Source organism: Erithacus rubecula (genome assembly GCF_903797595.1).
Source record: "Erithacus rubecula genome assembly, chromosome: 22".
Lineage (NCBI taxonomy): Eukaryota > Metazoa > Chordata > Aves > Passeriformes > Muscicapidae > Erithacus > Erithacus rubecula.
The window spans coordinates 4,048,002-4,065,480 of NC_136674.1; the positions used below are offsets into that span (position 1 = coordinate 4,048,002).

Consider the following 17,479-nt stretch of genomic DNA (forward strand, 5'->3'; position numbering starts at 1 on the left):
GTCAGAACTTCCCTCAGCGTGAGCCCCACCACACTTCAACCCAGCTTAAAATAAGTAGGAAATAAGTAAGTAGAAAAGCTTAAAATAAGTGCAACCTCAGTCCCAAACACACACCAAGCTGATTGATCTTTTTCTTTCAGTCACATTTATTGGCAATTGTGGCAGTCGGTACCGTTTTGGGAGTGTTGTTCCATAAGCAGTGGCAGTACGAGAGGGGGGTGGTTATTTCGGGAGGGGAGTATTAGCACCAAGAGGGAGCCAGTGAGCTTTTGCAGAGATGAACTGGGGAGAGGGCAGCTACTGCTGGACACGCCTGATGGATTGGATCTGGGAGGTCTGGGCGTGCGAACCCCACTCTCTCCAGTGCTTGTAGTCTCCACCGTGGTGGTCAAACTCCAGGACGTACTGGTAGCCACGGTACCCGGGATACTGGTAGCACACCCAGCTGGAAGAAAAGGACAAAGAGGTAAGCAGGGGGGGTTACAGGGTGTCCCCCTCCCACCGTGGTGGCAGAGTGGTGGCAGCAGATTGTCCCTGCTGCTGCTGGTCCTCGGGCTGTCACTTACGCGCCACACTGGATCTTCATGGAGCCCACTTCGTTGTTGGCCCAGCCCATGGCCTGCAGCGAGGGGTAGTCATCAGCAATCTCCCACTGGCGGCCGATGAAGTTGTCTTTCTCAAAAACGGTGATCTTGGATTCCTTGTGATTCTGTGGGGGAGAGCAGGGGGTGAGGGGGAGGCGGTGCTCCCTCCCCAGCGTGGGTGGGAATGGCAGGGCTGTCACTCCCTGTGCATTACTCAGAGGGTTCCTGGGGAGGAAGGTGTTCAGAATTGGCTGTTTGGAGTTTTCTGTCTGGCTGGGAGCTATGCCACAGCTACTGTCTCAGGCTGGCTATCCCCTAGCTCTGGTCATGTACAGCTTGCCCAGAAATTCCCCCCAAAAGCTTTAAAAAGCAGGAGAGAAAAAGCAAATCCTGCCGGGATTGCAGGGGGAAGTGTTGAGCCAGCCCCCGGCTTAGCCGAGCTTTCCCTTCCTGACCTCCCTGGCGTGGCTGTCACGTTGGGAGGGGCTCAGGGCTCGGTGGGACACTCACAGCGGAGCAGACGGGGCGGAAGGACATCAGGCGCTCGATGTGGTAGGCGTTGCTGCCGCTCCAGGCGTCCCAGCGCGGGTACTCTCCCCTCTCCAGGATGAACTGCTGCCCGCAGAAGCCGGTGTGCTCGTAACCCACCCAGCTGCAAAAACAGAGCGAGGGCTGCCACAGCTTCCTGCAGCAGCTCGGGCATCCTGCTGGGAGCTGGCATTAGGGGCAGGATGTAGGTGCAAGGAGGAGGTTGGGGTCTGGCCTCTGCCCACAGGCTGGGAGGAGAGGAAGCGGTGCTGGATGTGGGCAGAGAACCCCGGGAGTGTGAAACTGCATCTGGTGCATCCCTGGCTGCAGTGGGACATGGGCAGATCCCGAGGCCCATCCTGCACAGGTGGCTCTTTCCCCCCCCCAAGCTGCTCTGTCATTATTTATGCAGACCAACATCTCTTCAGGATGCCCCAGCTGCCCTTCTCTCCCAAAGGCCTCATTTCTTACTTGTTTCCCAATTACAACCTGACACTGCTGGAAAGACCTGAATTCCTGATGTCCAAAGCAGGCACAGCCCATCTGGCTCTGAGCAGAGAGCAGGGACCTATGGCCTTTCCCCTTTCTGCCTCCCCCTCTTTGCTGAAAACAAACAAGGAGAGGTGAGTGGGATGCCTCCACCCTGCAGAACACATTTTGCAAGCCCTGGTGGTGCTCACACAGCCCCTGCCTGTCCCCAGGGTGGGGATGTCCCCTTAAGGAGACTGGGGACAGAGCCACAGGCAGAGCAGGAGGGCAGAGCCTGGGCTGGGGGTTGGAAGGTGAGTGGCACAGACTATACAGTGCATGGATTCCCTGCGATGGGGTACAAAGGGCTCTGAGAGGGTCGAGGGTTTCCTGCCACTGACCCAAAGTAAGCCCCAATGCCATGACCTGCAGCCAGCCTGCCCTGTGCAAGGTGAACAGCCTGATTAGGAACACATCAAGTGGAGCAGGGAGCTGATTAGAGCGTGAGCACACACGCTGCTGTAATCCCATTAGCATTACATGTCCTAAAGATAGCACAGCTCTATCTCTGCTCCCACCCCGGCGGGATGCACTCGGAGCTGCTCGGGGGGTGCCTTGCCTGTGCCAGGGAAGATTCCCGTGTGCAGGGAGAATCCCAGCTCTGCTCCCTACCCCTCTCAGGACTGGAGAAGCTGCAGGAAGGTTCTGCCCTGGTCTGGAAAGCTGTGCAGTGCAGGGAAAGCCCAGGGCAGAGCAGGCTGGGCCCTGGGTGAGAGGTGGTTCTCTAGGGCTGGTGCTTTATGGGGTTTCACAGATAGGATAGGGACCAGGCTAAGCCAGGCCACTCACTGAGTACTGACCCTCTCTACATCCTTGGGTAGCAACCCTGCTCCAAACCTGACTGCAGGAGGCAGTTCTGGGTGATGCCAAAGCTGTTGCCACTGTCCTCTGGCCCTCTCTCTGTATCAGCACTGCCCAGGGTGTGCTGCTCTACCCTGCCAGGCTGGGATCCCCCATGCCTGGATTCCCTTGGCCGTGGTGCTTGGCTCCAGCCAAGCAGAGCGGGGACAGCTGGTCCCACTCCACGCTTGGGCACCCCTGTGCCAGCCAGCCCGCCTGGGAAAGCACCATCCAAACACTGGCAGCCGGGTACTCACGCGCCACATTCCACCTTCAGGGAGCGGATGTTGTCGAAGCCACATTCCATGATGTTTGGACAGGCCGAGGTGAACTCCATCCTCTTGCCCTGGAAGTTTTCTTGGTCGTACACGGTGATCTGGAACGGAGAGCGAGCTGCCGAGTTGGAAACTGCCCAGCAGTTTCCAGAATTCCCGGGCAATTCAGCGCCTCTTGGAGACGGAAGGTGGCTCCGTCAGGGAGAGAGCCAGCGGAGGCTGCAGCGGGCAGCCCTCTGGGCTGGGACACAGCCCCGCACTGTGCCCCGCGTCCCTGCACTGCTGGCCCCGCCACGCCCTGCCTTGCTGTCGGGGGAGCCGCAGGCTGGCCCCCGCTCCGCTCTCCTGCTCACCCCTGCGGAGATCAGTTCCCGGGGCAGCGGTGCCGTCCGGAGAGAGGAGCGGAGCCGTTCTGGGACGGGCGGGTGGCAGGGCTGTGGCTGGCGGTTCTCCCGGCCTCTGCTCCGAACGCTCTAGGGCAAAGAGGGTTAACGGGGGAAAGGGCGAGGGGCACCTCCCTGGGGGGCTGCGGCTGATGCTCTCCTCTCCCGCGACAGCTCCAGGCTTCGACGGGATTCTCCTCACTCGTGCATGTGTTTTTCCTTTCCCTCTCTGCTCCCTCCTCGACAAGTGGCCCTGGAGCTATAGCCAGACAGCTTGGGGCTGTTCCCCACCTTGCTCCACAGTGCCCGCTGCCCGTGTCTGCATGGACAGGGCAGGGCAAACAACAGAGGGTGGCTTTTGGGGACTCTGCCTGTCACGGGATGGCTGGTAAGAGCAGGGCACAGCTGGCTCAGGCTGCTGTGAAGAGCCTTATGAAAAACACCCAGGAGGTATTTGAGCAGGCAGGAGGCACATTCCCATAGGCAGAGGATGGGGTGCCTGTTTCCTGTACTCATCTCTGCCTTACTGCCCGCTGTGCAGCTCTCCTGGTCCCAGAGGATGGGCTTTGCCCTTCTCCCCGTTCCCTACCTGCACACAGGGAAAGGCAAAATACAGGATATGTGAGGACGTACCTTCCACGGGCCCATGGGAACAGGCAGAGGGTTTGTCTGAGCCATCTTTGCTGCTGGATCTGTGTCTGGAGAAGGAAGGAAAAGGCATTTTTACTGCAGCACGTCCCTGTGCACCCCTGCTGCCCGCTCGCGAGGCTGCTCTGTGCCCACCACCCACGGCGCCCGTCCAGGGACAGCTGCCCCACTGCTGGGGACAAGCCACACCAGTCACAGCAAGACCCTCCTGCCAGCCCTAGGATGGGGAAGGGGGCACAGCAGGGGGCTGTGGGACACATCCAAAGCAGGATGCTCCCTTCTCACCGCTGCAGTGCCCCTTCCCTCCTCCCTGCCATGGCATGGAGCCTGCCCGCCCGCCAGGGCACAGTGCCCAATCCCCCTTTCTCCTTCCCCAAAAAAACACCCCTGAGCCAGAACAGGGGGCTTCAGTGGGCACGGGCTGTCCTGTGCCTGGCAGTGTCCAGCAGACCTGCCTGATCCCCTCTCCTGCCCCATGTCCCTTGGGAGGCACGGTGGGCTCCCACAGACAGCCCTGGCTGATGGTGGGAGATGCCAACCGGCGTGCCGTGCCGGTGGGTGCCGGGAGTGGGGTGCCCTGCTGTAGAGGGACTCTCAGCCCCCCCGGCTGCCAGCAGGGACGTGTGAGCCTGTCTTATGGCATGGGAAACAGCGACGGTCCCTCTGGGTGTCTTTTGCCACCAGGCAGGAGGAAAGGTGTCTGCCCAGCCGGCTGGCAGCGGAGGGGTGAGGTGGGAGAGGTGCGCATCGGCCCAGGACTCACCTAGCTCAGGCGGTTACTGCTGCTTCGCCCATGTAATGTTTGCCTACTTCAGCGGCTCAGCTTTTATAGGGTACTGCTGGCCGGGAACCGGTGCCAGCGTTTGCAGAGCCGTCAGCACAATGCTTGCTCTGGCATTGTCCTGCTGATCCCCGGAGATTTCAGCTGCTCATCCCCATGGTCTGAGCTACATTCTTAGGGAAAAAGAAAAAAAAATTTTGATAATAAAAAAAAAAAAATAATCGGGGCGGCTGTTTGCACAGATAATCTTGGGCACAAATGACTCAACGATTTGACCGCGCTGGCATTTTCCAGGGGCAATGCACCGCGCCGTCACGGGGTGAGCCTGGGGGCTGGCCTGGCCCTGGCGCCAGCTGGCACCGTGGGGACGGCGGGGACGCCTCCCCGTGAGACCCTGCGGGTGGTGGGCTCGGCACGGTGTCTACCGGGCACTGTAACTGCGCTTCACCAGCCAAGGAGCGTTCCGAGTCACCGTGTTAGCGTGGGAACCCTCCTCCCATCACGGGCGAGGAAGGCAGGAGGTGAGAACTGGCGTGGCCCTGGCAGACGTGTCCCCACGGCCACACCGAGCCCCAACGCTCCCCACAGCGCTGCCACCACCACAACCCCACACCCAGGACATCTTCCACAGCCTCGGGGAGGCCTCAGCCCCACGGTGACCACAGCCACCAGCCCCACAGCCCCCTTCTCATGCGGGGCTGCCATGGGGCGGACACTGCAGGCCCTGGGGCACCATGGCGGGCACAGCCCGGGCCGTCGGGGGTCACGAGGCGAGCGTGGCGGCGCGGGCTGCTGCCTCAGCTCATGGCTGCCAGCACAATGCTCGCCCGCGTCTGACTGCCCCTTTTGTCTCCCCGCTGGGCAGCCGCGGCCGCACAAAACAAAGCGCCCCGTCAGCGCTGCCTGCGGCATGGCCTGGCGCCCGGCCCGGGGGACCCTGCGGGGACGCGCGGCGGGGTGGCACCCGGGCAGACAGGCCTTGTGGGGCTCAGCTCGGTCCTGGGGGACCCCTGCTGAGGGAAGGGCGCTGCCCTGACGGGGGAAGATGGGGTTTGTGGGGGTCCTTCCCCTCGCTGGCTGCTGCGGGGTGGGGAGGGCGGTGGGATCGGTGTCACCGGGGGATCACTGTGACACAGAACTCTGGGGCTGCACCCCCACAGTACCACCAGATCCCAGCAAATTTGGGTCAGGGAATGGGAAGGGCAGGACTATCTGCTCTCTGCAAGGATGCCAAAATGGGAGGTTGGTGGTGGGATGCTCCTGTGAAGCCTCCACAGCACACTCTCTGTGCACCTGCTGAGGCATCCTGACTGACAGGGGAGCTCAGCTTAGAGCTCACCCTCCAGCTCACTCCAGCCCCTCAGACATGCCCTGGTCACGGCTCTGGCCACCCCAGAGTGTGGAAGCTTTTCCAGGAGCCTGGTGCCACTAGAGGGAGAGCTCAGCCTGAGCAGGATGGGACACCATCGGCGCATGCGGGTGTACGGTGGGTGTGTGGCACTGCACACCCCTCTGCATCCCACACAGGCACCTGCCTCCCCTTGCAACAGGAAAACATTTTCTGCCTGAAAACCACCCCAGAGCAAAGCCTGGAGCTGGCAGCACCCCAAGTCAGGGGCAAGGTGGGGGGAAAAGCCCCCCTGCACAGCCCACACTAGTCCTGGCCAGGGATGGGTCACTCTCAGCAGATAACAGGACATCAGTGTGGCTGCTATGGAACCCCCAATGCCTCACCCTGCTCACACTGCTGGTGTCCCCTCCTCAAGGACCTGAGGGCACAGCAGCAAGTGCCTGGGGAGTCAGTGATGCTGGCGGGTCCACAGGTTGTCCGGAACAACTGGTTTTTCTAGATCCAAGAGACTATAAAAATGCAGTGACCTATTTAGGGAACCCCGCGGTGCTGCAAAACAGATGCTTCCTCTCCCAGCCCGGCTCCAGGCCCTTGCCCTGGCCAGCCATCTGTGCCTGCCAGGGGCATGCAAAATACCACTGCCACCGGAGCTCTGTGCCACTTCTCCATAGAAAACCCTGGGCAACACGGAGAGTTTCCCTGGGTGTGGGATTTGCTGGTGCCTGGGGAATCCCCTGCCCGGGAGACCTGCTCAGGGCAACCCAACCTGTTTCTGGCAAAGCCAGACAGGATCATGTGGACAGGAACAGCTGGTCAGCTCGCTGGAAAACACAGGGTGTTTAGCTCTGGGGATGTGGCAGAAGAATGGCCCCAGTGGGTGGTTACAGGGCTGTGTGGCACTGGGAACCCTGTGCTGTCCCAGAGCTCGGCAGCTCCAACCGGCATCAGCCCATCACCACCTGCCCAGTGTGATAAGGCAGCAGGAGCTGCTGCAGGCTGTAACTGGCTGTTCACCCGCCTGTGCCAGAGAGCAGGGCAGAGGCACAGCCACGCAGTGTGTTCCCTCACCACTGCAGCTGGAAAACCCTCCTGAAAGCTCAGATGGTCTCTGCCGCCCTTCCAGATCACTCGACTCCATCCCCGCTCTCCGGATGGCTGCGGCTCCCTGCACTTGGTGCCACGTGCCTGGGACAAAGGACAGTGTGACAAAAGCAGGCGGCTGCGCTCACTGTCGCCGTCCTCCGCCCCTGCAAGGGCTGCATCTCCTCCACCACTGCACCCCTCAGGCCAGGGCCCAGCACAGGGCTCCTTGCTCAGCTGCCAGCTTGCTCTGCCATGCCCCATGTCCCACTCTGCTGCTGCTGTGGGACTGTGTCCTGGGCACAGGCTGTGGGCTGGAAATCACAGCCAGCTTTACCATGCAGGGCTTGTGACACCCAGACAGGTGTCTACCACCAAGAGTGGCTCACAGCCTGATGGTAGGAGAGCCAGCACCACACAACTCAACCAGTAGTGGTAGGATGGCAGCAGGGGCTTGGACCAAATCCCCTGAGGTACCTTGGGACAGGGCATTGTCCCTGTTATCTCTCTGAACTTTCCAATCAGAGATTGAGCACTGCCTGTGCTTTCGGAAAGAGCTTGTGGGTGCCTCTCTCCGGGGTCCCTGCTCCCAAAGCCCCACTCCAGCTTCCCTGGGCACAGCTGCTCCCTCGCCCGATAGGAAGGGAGATTGTCCCAGCACTGATGTGGCAGGGCTTATCCTGAAACCATCTGTCCCAGGATTCTCACTGCATGTGACGTCCCAAAGCCGGACACCAGCAGAAGGGGTGTAACAAAGACTGTGCTGCTCCCGCTGCTGGGTGTGCTGGGAGATGCTCATTGTTAACCGTGGGCTGTCTCCTGTGCAGAGCAAACACTGTCCTCACCGTCAGTCAGTGCAGGCTGACAGCCCTCGCTGGGGACAGGTGCTGCGGGAGAAGCTGCAGAAAGGCTCCAAAGGCAGCTCTGCCATGGCCAGCTCTGAATTCCAGCCGGCACCGGTCACCCTGCTCCAGCCGGCAGCCTGGAGCCTTCCCTGCCTGGATCCAGTGTTGCTCCTGATGGGATTCTTCCGAAAAGGAGAACCCCAGGAGTGCGTGTGTGCATTGTGCGATGCGCGGGGCTGCGTGTGCGCCAGTGCGAGCTCACACCTCGTGAGTGTATGGGAGGATCGGGGTGCCGGACGGGCACCGTGTCACACCGGGGCTTGTGCCCGCACCGTGTGTGCGGGATCACCGCGCTTTGTGGGTGCGCGGGGCGGTTGCGCCGACCCCGGCTGCGCACCGGGCTGCGGGCGCCGGTCCGTTCGGTGGTTACAGCCGCGTTGCGGGCGCAGAGGGATTTTCCCGAGTGGGTAGAGCCGCTTCTCCTCCCCGCTGTTCTCCGCTGCGCTCGGTGCCGACCGGAGCCGCGCCCGGCGCGGCGGGCGGCGCGCGCACAGCCGGCAGTGCCCGCCCCGCACCGGGGCCGCCCCGCCCCGCCCCGCCCCGCCCCGCCCCGCGCCGCCGCCGGGGCCCGGCACCGCCGCCGCCGCCACCGGGCCCCGCTCCGCCGCCGCCGCTGGGTGAGTACCCGCCGCCATCCCACCGGCACCGCCACCGGCCACCGGCCACCCGCACCGCGCCCGGGCCACCGGCACCGGGCCGCGGCTGCATCGCCCCCCCGGCGGGCCGGGCCGGGCCGAGCCGCGCTCCGCCGTGCCCGTGTTCGTGTCCCCGCGGCGCTGCACAGCCGCTGTAGGTGGGTGGGTGGGTGTGTGTGTGTGCGCGGACCCCCCGGTGCCGCCCCCCGGTTGCGGGGTGTGGGTGCGCGCATGGCCCGCTCTCGCCTCGCAGCGCCTGTGCAGCCCCCGGTGTCACCGGTGTGCGCGTTTGCATGTGTGTGTCACCTTGCGCAGGGTGTGCTTGTGCGTGCGGTGTCCCCGTGTCCCCCCTGCGGGATGCCCCGTGTCAGGTGCTCCGTGCTGGGTACCCCAGCAGCGCAGCAGCGCTCCCCAGGGCCAGCCCTGCTTCCAGGGACAGCCCGCTGGCCTGGGCCTTTCCCACAGCACCAGGGAATTACATCCAAAGCCATTAGCCCGCTAACCGCAGCGCTGCTGGGGCCGGTGCCACTGGCACCTGAGGCTCCTTTTTTGGAGCGACAGGGGTGGGTGGCACTCAGCGAGCTGCTGTGCCGGGGGTGGCGGGGGCTCGCAGGGCTGTGGCCACCCCAGCGCCTGTTGGTTTTCCCAGAGAGGAATACACGGAGCATCGGGCGAGGGCTGGGACGCGCGTCCCTAAATCGTGTGGTTTCCAGCCGGCCTGTGAGATGCAAATTGTCTGGTCAGCGAGTGCCAGAGCTAAACTTAGGGCAATTACAGGAAAGTGTGGGCACATGGCAGTGTATTCCTACACCCCAAGGCTGGTCCTGGTGCTCCAGCACTGGGGGACCCCTGCCTGCTGCCCCATCCCAGTCCCAGCTGGGCGTTCCCTCAGCACCTGCATCAGCCCTGGACTTTGCCCAGTGACGAGCTGTGGCTCGGCCCTTCACCTTTGCCATGGGCCGGGCCGTGCAGGGCTTCAGGCTGTGAATTTGGGGCCAGAAAAGGGTGATGAGGGGGCTGCAACCCACCTGACCCCCCCAGCTGGTCGTGGAACCATGTCCCACCTGGCAGCCCAGCCAAGATCCTGCCCCACTGCCTCTGGGTCTGCCCTGTAAGACCTCTTGAGCTGTGTCATTCCCCAGATTTGGGGTGAGGCACGTGCTTGCACCTCATGCACCCTCCTGGCCTGGGATGACCCCTCATAACCAGTCTGGGTCCCCTTTGCTGTTGGACATGCGGTTCCTGCAGCAGGAGGGTCTGAAATCCTGCTCTGGGGAGAGCCTGGTGGCACATCCTGGCTGTGACTCAGGTGGATCCGGAATTGTTTTCCTCTTGGTACATTCCAGCGTTGTCTGTAAGGGAAGGCACTGCAGAGTGATTTGGAAACCCCCTAAATTTCCTAGTTCTGTGGAAAAACTTGTGCAAGGAGCCATCATGCAGATCAACCCCCATTTGCCCTGCGTAGGAGCTGGCCTGGCTGCTCAGAATCGCTGCCAGCAGCTCCTGTTCCCTGGCACGGCATTATCCCTTCCTGGCTGGGCACAGCCAGGCCGTGGGGGTACCCCAACATGGTGTGCCCAAGGAGGGGACAGCCACCAGCTCCCTGTGCCAAAGTGGTGTGGGAGCACAGCCCTGTGCTGGCATCAGGGAGCAGAGCAGGGAGGGCAGGCGACCGTGAAACTTGCAGTGCAGGTCCCTGCGCGGGAGCGTGTCGGACGAGATTGCGTCTCGAGGAGGGAAGGAGTGGCTGGGAGTTTCAGTGAACGCCTTCCTCCCTGCCTGCAACTCCCAGCACCCTGGCAGGGATGCAGGGGCTCATGGCTGTCGAGGGGGGACATGGGGGAAGGTGCATCCAGCTCACTCTTGGGTGGCTCAGAGAGGACTTTTGGTTGGGGAGCGTTGAGATGCGTCTCCCTTTCTCCTTCTGGCCCTTGCAAGGTGACGTGCTCATCTTTGGCCAGCCCAGTGTCACAGCAGCATCCTCGCGTGCGATCCCAGGGCGCAGCCGGCGCCTCTCTCCTCCCTGTCACAGCTCATGCACGCTGCTGCCCCAAACACTCCTGGCCAAAAGGAGTCCTGGAGCAAGCCCAGGCTGAGTCAGGGAAGGTGTGTTGAGGCTGAATCAGGAGTGAGGAGACGCTCAGCAGGCACCTCCTGCTCACGGCATCCTCCGTGGCTGGAGGCTTCTTGGGGAGAAGGGAGCAAACCACAATGGCATTGCACATGATCTGGGGCCATCAGTGCAGGGCAGATGCTGTGCTCCTTTCCCCAGCCCACAAAAATTCTGTCTCCCTGCCCCACTATTGTGGCCCTGAGTGGGGCACACGTGGCTGCGGCAGCGGCCGCCAGTGCTGCCTGATTAGCGATGCGGCTGGGAACGCTGTTCCCCCTTTTTGTTGAGCGTACAAAGGCTGGGAGGCAGCCCTGTGTGCCGGGAGAGAAACCACCGAGGACAAAGAGCGCGCTGCCCGCCTGTCTCTGGCGCCGTGGCTCTACCCAGCACCTGCCTGGCGAGTGGCTCTGCTCCCAAGGCGCCCCCGGGAAGGATCCCAGCGGCCCCTCCCTGCCCTGGGGTGAGCACTGGGTGCTCCCAGGGGTGCAGCCCTTTTGTACAGCTTCAGGGGTGCCCAGGCAGCTGTGGTAGCGGTGGCACGTGTCACTCAGCGGGGACGGGAGCAGGTGCAGGTGGTTCCCTCCCTGCCATTGTCTGTGCTGAGGCCCTGGCACAGGGGAGCAGCCCCCAGGATGGCACAGCCATGGTGCCCTTTGTGGCAGCACCTGCTGTGTATGGGTCATGAGAAGGGGCTGTGCTGTGTGCTGGTTTGGGTCAGTGATCACCCCACAGCCAGCAGTTTGGGGAGAGGAGAAAGGAAGTGGGTTGTTTTCATGTGTTTTGGGGCCCTGCCCTGCCCAGGTCCTGCTGTGGGTCTGGGTAAAGCCTCAGGTGCTGCAGGGAGGGCAGAGCAGCCAGAGCCCTGGGGCTGGGTGGTGTGGGTACAACTGTGGCAGCCTTTCTGCCATGGCCAGGAGCTTTGCAGCTGCAAGCCTGACCTTGTCCCTCGGGCTGCTTCCCCTCGCTGCCTCAGAGGTATCACGCACCCAGAGCCAACACTGTGCCATGGCTTGCAGGGCTCTGTCCTCACCTGCCCTGTGGCCAGGCCTCTCCTGGGCACGTGTGCTCCTGTCCCAGCCCCGAGGGGCAGCGAGCTTCAGGGAGTTCCCTGCTATCCCTGTATGGCTTTGTCAAGGGGAACACGGGTTTCCCTTGTCTCACTGCGTGTGTTCAAGGGCAGTGCTGTTGCAGGGAGATGGTCCAGGCGGTGATGGTGATGCAGTACTGATGCTGTGCTGGAGCCAAGGTGCAGCTTGGCACAGCACAGCACATCCATGCACCCCAGGCAGAGCTTGCACTGCCACTGTGGGCAGCACTACCCATCCCTACGGCTGCCCAAACCTCATCCCCACGCCCGTCAGAGAGCTCTAAAGCAGATGCTTCAAACGTGGGGAGCTTTCCTGTTGTCCTTAAACGTGAGGAGCTTTCCTGCTGTCCTTTGTGCTGAGGTTAAGTTCCTGTGCAGTTTCCTGCCCTGTTATATATAGCTGTCAGCCCGTCCCAGGGCGCTGCCAGCCGCCTGCTCCACTTTGGAGTTGTTTATCCACAGCCCAAGCGCTCGATGGAGGCTGGGGAGGGGCTACCAGTTACCCCAGGGGCAGAGTCCCATAGCACCCCATGCAGGGTGAGAGTGTGGGTGCCCCCAGGCTCTGGGTGTCCCCAGACACTGGGTGCATGCAGGGTTTTCCAGGAGGGAGCTGTGTTTTCTGCCCAGCCGTGGTTTTCCCACTGGAAGCTGGGTGCTCCCCCCGCTGTGCGCGGGATGCCCGAATGAAAGAGCGACTGTTCCTGGAGGTCGCTGGCAGCGTCACGAGCCTCTACGTCGCCCTGGCTAAAATTAGACACTTATCAGTGTTGGGAGGGATGTGATTTTACAGGTTCCTGTTTATTAGAGCAACCTTCGCTCCAGGCCGTGTTTCCGGCTCCTCCCTGGTGGGGACGCTGCCCACGGCAGCCCCTGTGGTTTGCGGTGGCCAGAGCCAGGATGAGCAGCAGAAAGGCCTCTGTTTCCTCAACAAGGGGCTTTTGAACAGCAGGCAGGACGCTGGTGGCTGCTTGGGATGGGGGTTTTACCTTGGGGAGTGTCCCTGCCAGCAGTAACTGCTGCAAAAGCCACTGGGATATTTTCTTCCTTGCCCACCCATGCTGCTCCAAAACAGCTCCTGAGCTGCTGAGGGTCTTGCCTGCAGTCAGCCCCAGTGTCAGGCACTGCCAGGCTGCTGGGCTTCTTTTGGGGCAACCCTGGGGGTACAGGGCCATCCCTGTTGCATCCCTGCGGCTTGGTGCCCAGCCAGGGCAAGGACACATTGACTGGGACAGTCTCATCCCTGTGGTGCTGCAGTCCCCAGGGAGGGTGGGAATGCTGCAACACAGCCCAGGGGCTGGGGGTGGCAGCTGGGGTGACCAGTGGGGTGGTTGGAGGGGTGGTGGGTGGGTGTTGGCCGTGCTGCTCTCTGATGGCACCTTTCCTGTCTGTCCTTCTGCACAGGCGGCTGTGCCGTGACCAGCACCTCAGCCTGGTGCTCTGCCTTGGGGGCAGGAGTGCCCCAAGCCCCCTTCCACCATGTTCAACCTGATGAAGAAGGACAAAGAGAAGGATGGGGCCCGGAAGGAGAAGAAGAAGGAGAAAAAGGAGCGGATGTCAGCAGCTGAGCTCAAGAGCCTGGAGGAGATGAGCATGCGCCGGGGCTTCTTCAACCTCAACCGTGCCTCCAAACGGGACTCCAAGACCCGCCTGGAGATCTCCAACCCCATCCCCATTAAAGTGGCCAGTGGCTCCGAGCTGCACCTCACGGATATTGACTCTGACAGCAACCGGGGCAGCGTCATCTTGGACTCGGGCCACCTGAGCACGGCCAGCTCCAGCGACGACCTCAAGGCGGACGATACCAACTTCAAGGGCTCGGTGCTGCAGCGGGCAGCCAAGTTTGGCTCCTTGGCCAAGCAGAACTCCCAGGTGATTGTCAAACGCTTCTCCTTCTCCCAGAAAAGCCGGGATGAGAGCACCTCAGAGACCTCCACACCCTCTGAGCACTCGGCAGCCCCCTCCCCGCAGGTGGAGGTGCGGATGCTGGACACCCCGCTGGACAAGCAGGGGGTTCCCCCAGGACAGCCCTGCACCCCTCCCGCCACCTCCCTGCGTGCCAGGGTGCCAGAGCTCGTTGGCAAGAGGTTCCCGGCCGAGCTGCGGCTGCCTGCCCTGGTGCCCCCCCAGCCCCCCACCCCACGGCAGCTGGAGCTGCAGAGGCGCAACACCGGCGATTTCGGCTTCTCCCTGCGCCGCACCACCATGCTGGACCGGGGCCCCGACGGGCAGGTGTACCGGCGCGTCGTGCACTTCGCCGAGCCCGGAGCCGGCACCAAAGACTTGGCCTTGGGCTTGGTGCCGGGCGACCGGCTGGTGGAGATCAACGGGCGGAACGTGGAGAGCAAATCGCGGGATGAGATCGTGGAGATGATCCGGCAGTCGGGGGAGACGGTGCAGCTGAAGGTGCAGCCCATCCTGGAGCTGAGCGAGCTGAGCCGCTGCTGGCTGCGGGGCCAGGGGACACGCCGTGCTGCCTGGGATGTGAGTAACGCCGGGCCCGGGTTCTGCCAGCGCCAGCGTCCTCGGGGGGGTGTTTGGGTTGGCAGGGGCCGTGGGAAACAGCGGGTGCTGGGGCTGCTCCAGCCAGGAGCGATGCACAGGGAGGAGTGGGAGGTTGTGCCTGCAATGCAGCCGTGATGCATCAGGTCTTGCAAGTCATCACTGGTGGGTTTTGCCCCCAAGGTGCTCAGGGTGCTGTTGGGTTGGGTTTTCCTCCTGTTAAAGGAGCTGCAGGAGAGCCCATCTCTGCGTTGCCTGCGGGAAGTCTGTCCCCATCTCTTTGCTGACAGAGCACAGTCCAGCTGAGAAGGGAGCTTTGCTCCTCACTGCCAGGAAATTCCAAAGGCTACTTTACAGAAGGACACTGCCTGCTCCACTGCCCACGCTGGCGTCCCCCCCTGGGATCCTCCCTGGGGACTGGGGCAGGCACACAGTGTGCCAGGGGCCGGGAGCTGCTGCCGGCGTGCGCAGCGCTGTGTGCGCGGCTGCTGCTGCTGCTGTATAAATAGAAACTTAATGGCTGGGTGACCCACATCCCTCACGCCTGCTGCCCTGCTCTGCTGACCCTGCTGCTGGCTCACCAGCGTCCTGGCTGGACGCACAGCCCCCCAAATGCCAACAGCCTGCAGGGCTGGACCCCTCCATGGTGGCAGGAGGTGCAGCAGAGGATGGTGTTTAGCGTATAACTGGACTTGATTAGTGTATTTTTAAGCCTTCCTTGTGGGAGGAGGGTGCCTGTTCTTGCAGAGCAGGTAGCCTGCACTGGGCAGAGCCACACTGTGCATGGCAGGGCCCTGTGCCTGTGGGATGGAGGCCAGGATGGAGTGACAGTGACCACGGGGCTCCATGTGCTCCTAGGGCAGATGCTGGCGCTGCGGGGTGGGGTGTGTGCCAAGGCAGGGCCGTGGCTTTCCTGCAGCTCCTCCCCAGAGCCCTGCAGGCATCACCGGGCACGGCTGCCTGGATAACCCCTCGTGGGATAACCCTGGACACGGCTGTGGTGTGTGGCAGCATCTTGCTACAGAGACAGGTGTGCCCTGGATTTTGGCACCCACAGACCCAGTGAGGTGCTGGTGCCTTCCAGGAGCGCTGGGCTGGGCTGGGAATGGGGAGAGGAGACACTGATGCCCTTGGGGCTGCATGGGAGAGGCTGCATCACACAGCCTTGTGCTGGAACATGGTGTGGTTTGACAGCATCAGCCGGTGGGAGCTGGCCAGAGGGCTGGCACTGACTGTGCCCTGGGGTTGTCACCTCAGCACAGGCACATCCCACCACAGATGGCTCCTCCTGCTGTCACCAGAGTGACACACTGTGGCTTTGCTGATGCTGGGGTGCTGGGTGCAATTGGGGTCCCTCACACAGGGAGGCCCAGCTCTCCCCCAGGCCCCACTAAGCTGCCTGGAATGTTTCTGGTCCTAATTTAAATAAAAATGATCCTTTTTGAAACAGGAAATTATAGACATATTTTGGGCTGTTGCTCTGGAAGCCCCTCCCTGGCTGGGGCAGGATGATGCCGGGCTCTCTGTGCACCATTGGGGGGTTTAAATGGTTTAACCCCTTCACTGGATCTGTACTGAGTCACCCTTGTCCCCACGGACCCGGCTGGGCAGTGGCAGCACCCGCTGTGACTTGGGGGGTGTCAGTGCTGTGGGGTGACAGGGCACAGCATGGCTGGGCATTGGGACTGTGGTGAAACCCCCTCTGTGTCCCAGCCTTGCTCCCAGAGTGGGGCTGGCTCAGATCCACACTCATATTTATTTATTTACTGGTGAAATTCCTCAGGCAGGGCCCAGGCGTGCGCCGGCCCAGCAGAAATATTCCAAAAACGCCTCTGACCACTCCAGTGCTCCAGCAGGGCCACAGGCATGCAGTGGCTGTGCTGGCCAACCTTGTGTGCCACTGTCCAAGGGCACCCAGGTCCCTGCAGGTCACTGTCCCCAGGGTGCAAGGCCACTGTGCCTTAGCATGGCTGGGTTTCCTGTGTCACACCAGGGTGGGAGTGTGGGACTCTCATCTTGTCAGAGGCACTTTTATCATTTTTCTGTGATTGGGAAATTCTTGATTTGGCTCTTTTTCTGCTCTCACTGAAGGATTGGTGCTGCTGCAGTGTCCCAGTGTAGGGGGGTTCTGGGAGGGAGCTTGTATCTAGTGGGCTCTTCTGAATTCCCTATCTTAGGAATGAAAGAAATATGCTGGCCAGGCAGAAATGCTGCTGTCACTGAACAGCTCCCAGTGGAGGTGGCTTCGTGCCTGTGCTACCTGGGGACACCCATGTGTGTCACTACAGACACTCTCTGCTGTGTTATGCCATCCCTTCCAAGGGGGTTTGATGTGGCCTGTCCCTTGTGTGCCAAGCTGAGATCCCCTGCTTCTCTGGGAATGTTTTATTTGCTCAGGGCACATCTGTCTCACTTCAGCTGGGCAAGGACCTGCTCAGCTGCCAGCTGGGGTCCCAGTGTGCCATGCCTGTGTCACCACTGCTCCTCCATGCCACCAGCATGCCTGGGCTCCCTGCCACCAATTCCTCCCAGCAGTTCCTGCAGAGAGACCCCCCCTAGCCCCCTGTCCACTGCCCCTCTGTTTCCAGAGGTTGCTTTACCATGGGTTGCTGGGTGCTGTCTACCCCCAAGAACACTTTGGGGTGATCTTGTGTTCACGGGAGAGCCGGAGGAGGAGCGAGCGGTGTCAGGGTTGCACAACACCCAGGGTGTGGATTGTGCCACCCCATCCTTTGAGGCATAGACCCCCCTGGCTCCCCCAGCCCCACAGCTGCTCTTGCTTGGGGGTTCTTTCCGTGGCTCGGGGCGGAGGCGGCGGGGCAGTTCCCCCCGCGGCAGAGCCCACATCACTTCCTCTGGCAGTGGCGGCGGTGACGGTGCTGCTGCTGCTGCTGGCGAGGCCCCACTGCCCTCCAGTCCCCCCCAGCTCCCCTCCGGCTGCCTCTGCGCCGGCCCAGCGGGGCCCTCGCATTCCTGGGCTATTTTTAGGGTGGCCCTATCAGCCCAGCTGTCCCTGCTGCCGGCTGCCGCCCCACTGGTGCCTGTGCCGTGCGGTGCCGCGGCGGAAACTCTGCTCCTGGCTCCCTCTGGTAAGGTGGGGACCCCAACACAGCTTGGGGGAGCACGAGGGGGGTACGTGGGAGACAGTCGTGGTGCTGGGATTGGGGATTGTGAGGCTGAACCCACCCCTGGGGTGCTTTGGGGTTGTTTGTTGTGGGGACCTCGTGGCCGGCGCTCTCTGG

The 17,479-nt window shown here is 62.2% G+C and overlaps 2 protein-coding genes across 8 annotated transcripts in view; one reads left to right on the top strand and one right to left on the bottom strand.

Annotated features, from left to right (window-relative positions):
* Window positions 1-149: 149 nt before the first annotated feature.
* Window positions 150-5,380, bottom strand: CRYBA1 (crystallin beta A1). 4 transcript variants are annotated; one of them, XM_079325277.1, is made up of 8 exons: window positions 5,188-5,380; window positions 4,550-4,740; window positions 3,772-3,836; window positions 3,109-3,228; window positions 2,738-2,856; window positions 1,095-1,236; window positions 567-709; window positions 150-445 (listed from the first exon to the last, which is right to left on the bottom strand). In XM_079325277.1, the coding sequence occupies exons 3-8, from the start codon at window positions 3,814-3,816 to the stop codon at window positions 298-300; spliced, it is 717 nt and encodes a 238-aa protein (XP_079181403.1). In that variant the 5' UTR covers window positions 3,817-3,836; window positions 4,550-4,740; window positions 5,188-5,380; the 3' UTR covers window positions 150-297. The 4 variants fall into 4 exon arrangements, with proteins under 4 accessions (XP_079181403.1, XP_079181404.1, XP_079181402.1 ...); XM_079325278.1 differs by lacking the exon at window positions 5,188-5,380 and adding an exon at window positions 5,016-5,111; XM_079325276.1 differs by lacking the exon at window positions 5,188-5,380 and having other exon boundaries at window positions 4,550-5,151.
* A 2,996-nt stretch (window positions 5,381-8,376) lies between these two features.
* Window positions 8,377-17,479, top strand: part of MYO18A (myosin XVIIIA) — a 36,813-nt gene continuing 27,710 nt past the window's right edge. For all 4 annotated transcript variants that reach the window (XM_079325137.1, XM_079325145.1, XM_079325134.1 and 1 more), the window contains exons 1-2: window positions 8,377-8,520; window positions 13,140-14,219. In XM_079325137.1, coding sequence (XP_079181263.1) covers window positions 13,215-14,219 — 1,005 coding nt within the window. In that variant the 5' untranslated portion in view covers window positions 8,377-8,520; window positions 13,140-13,214. The remainder of the gene's footprint in view (window positions 8,521-13,139; window positions 14,220-17,479) is intronic.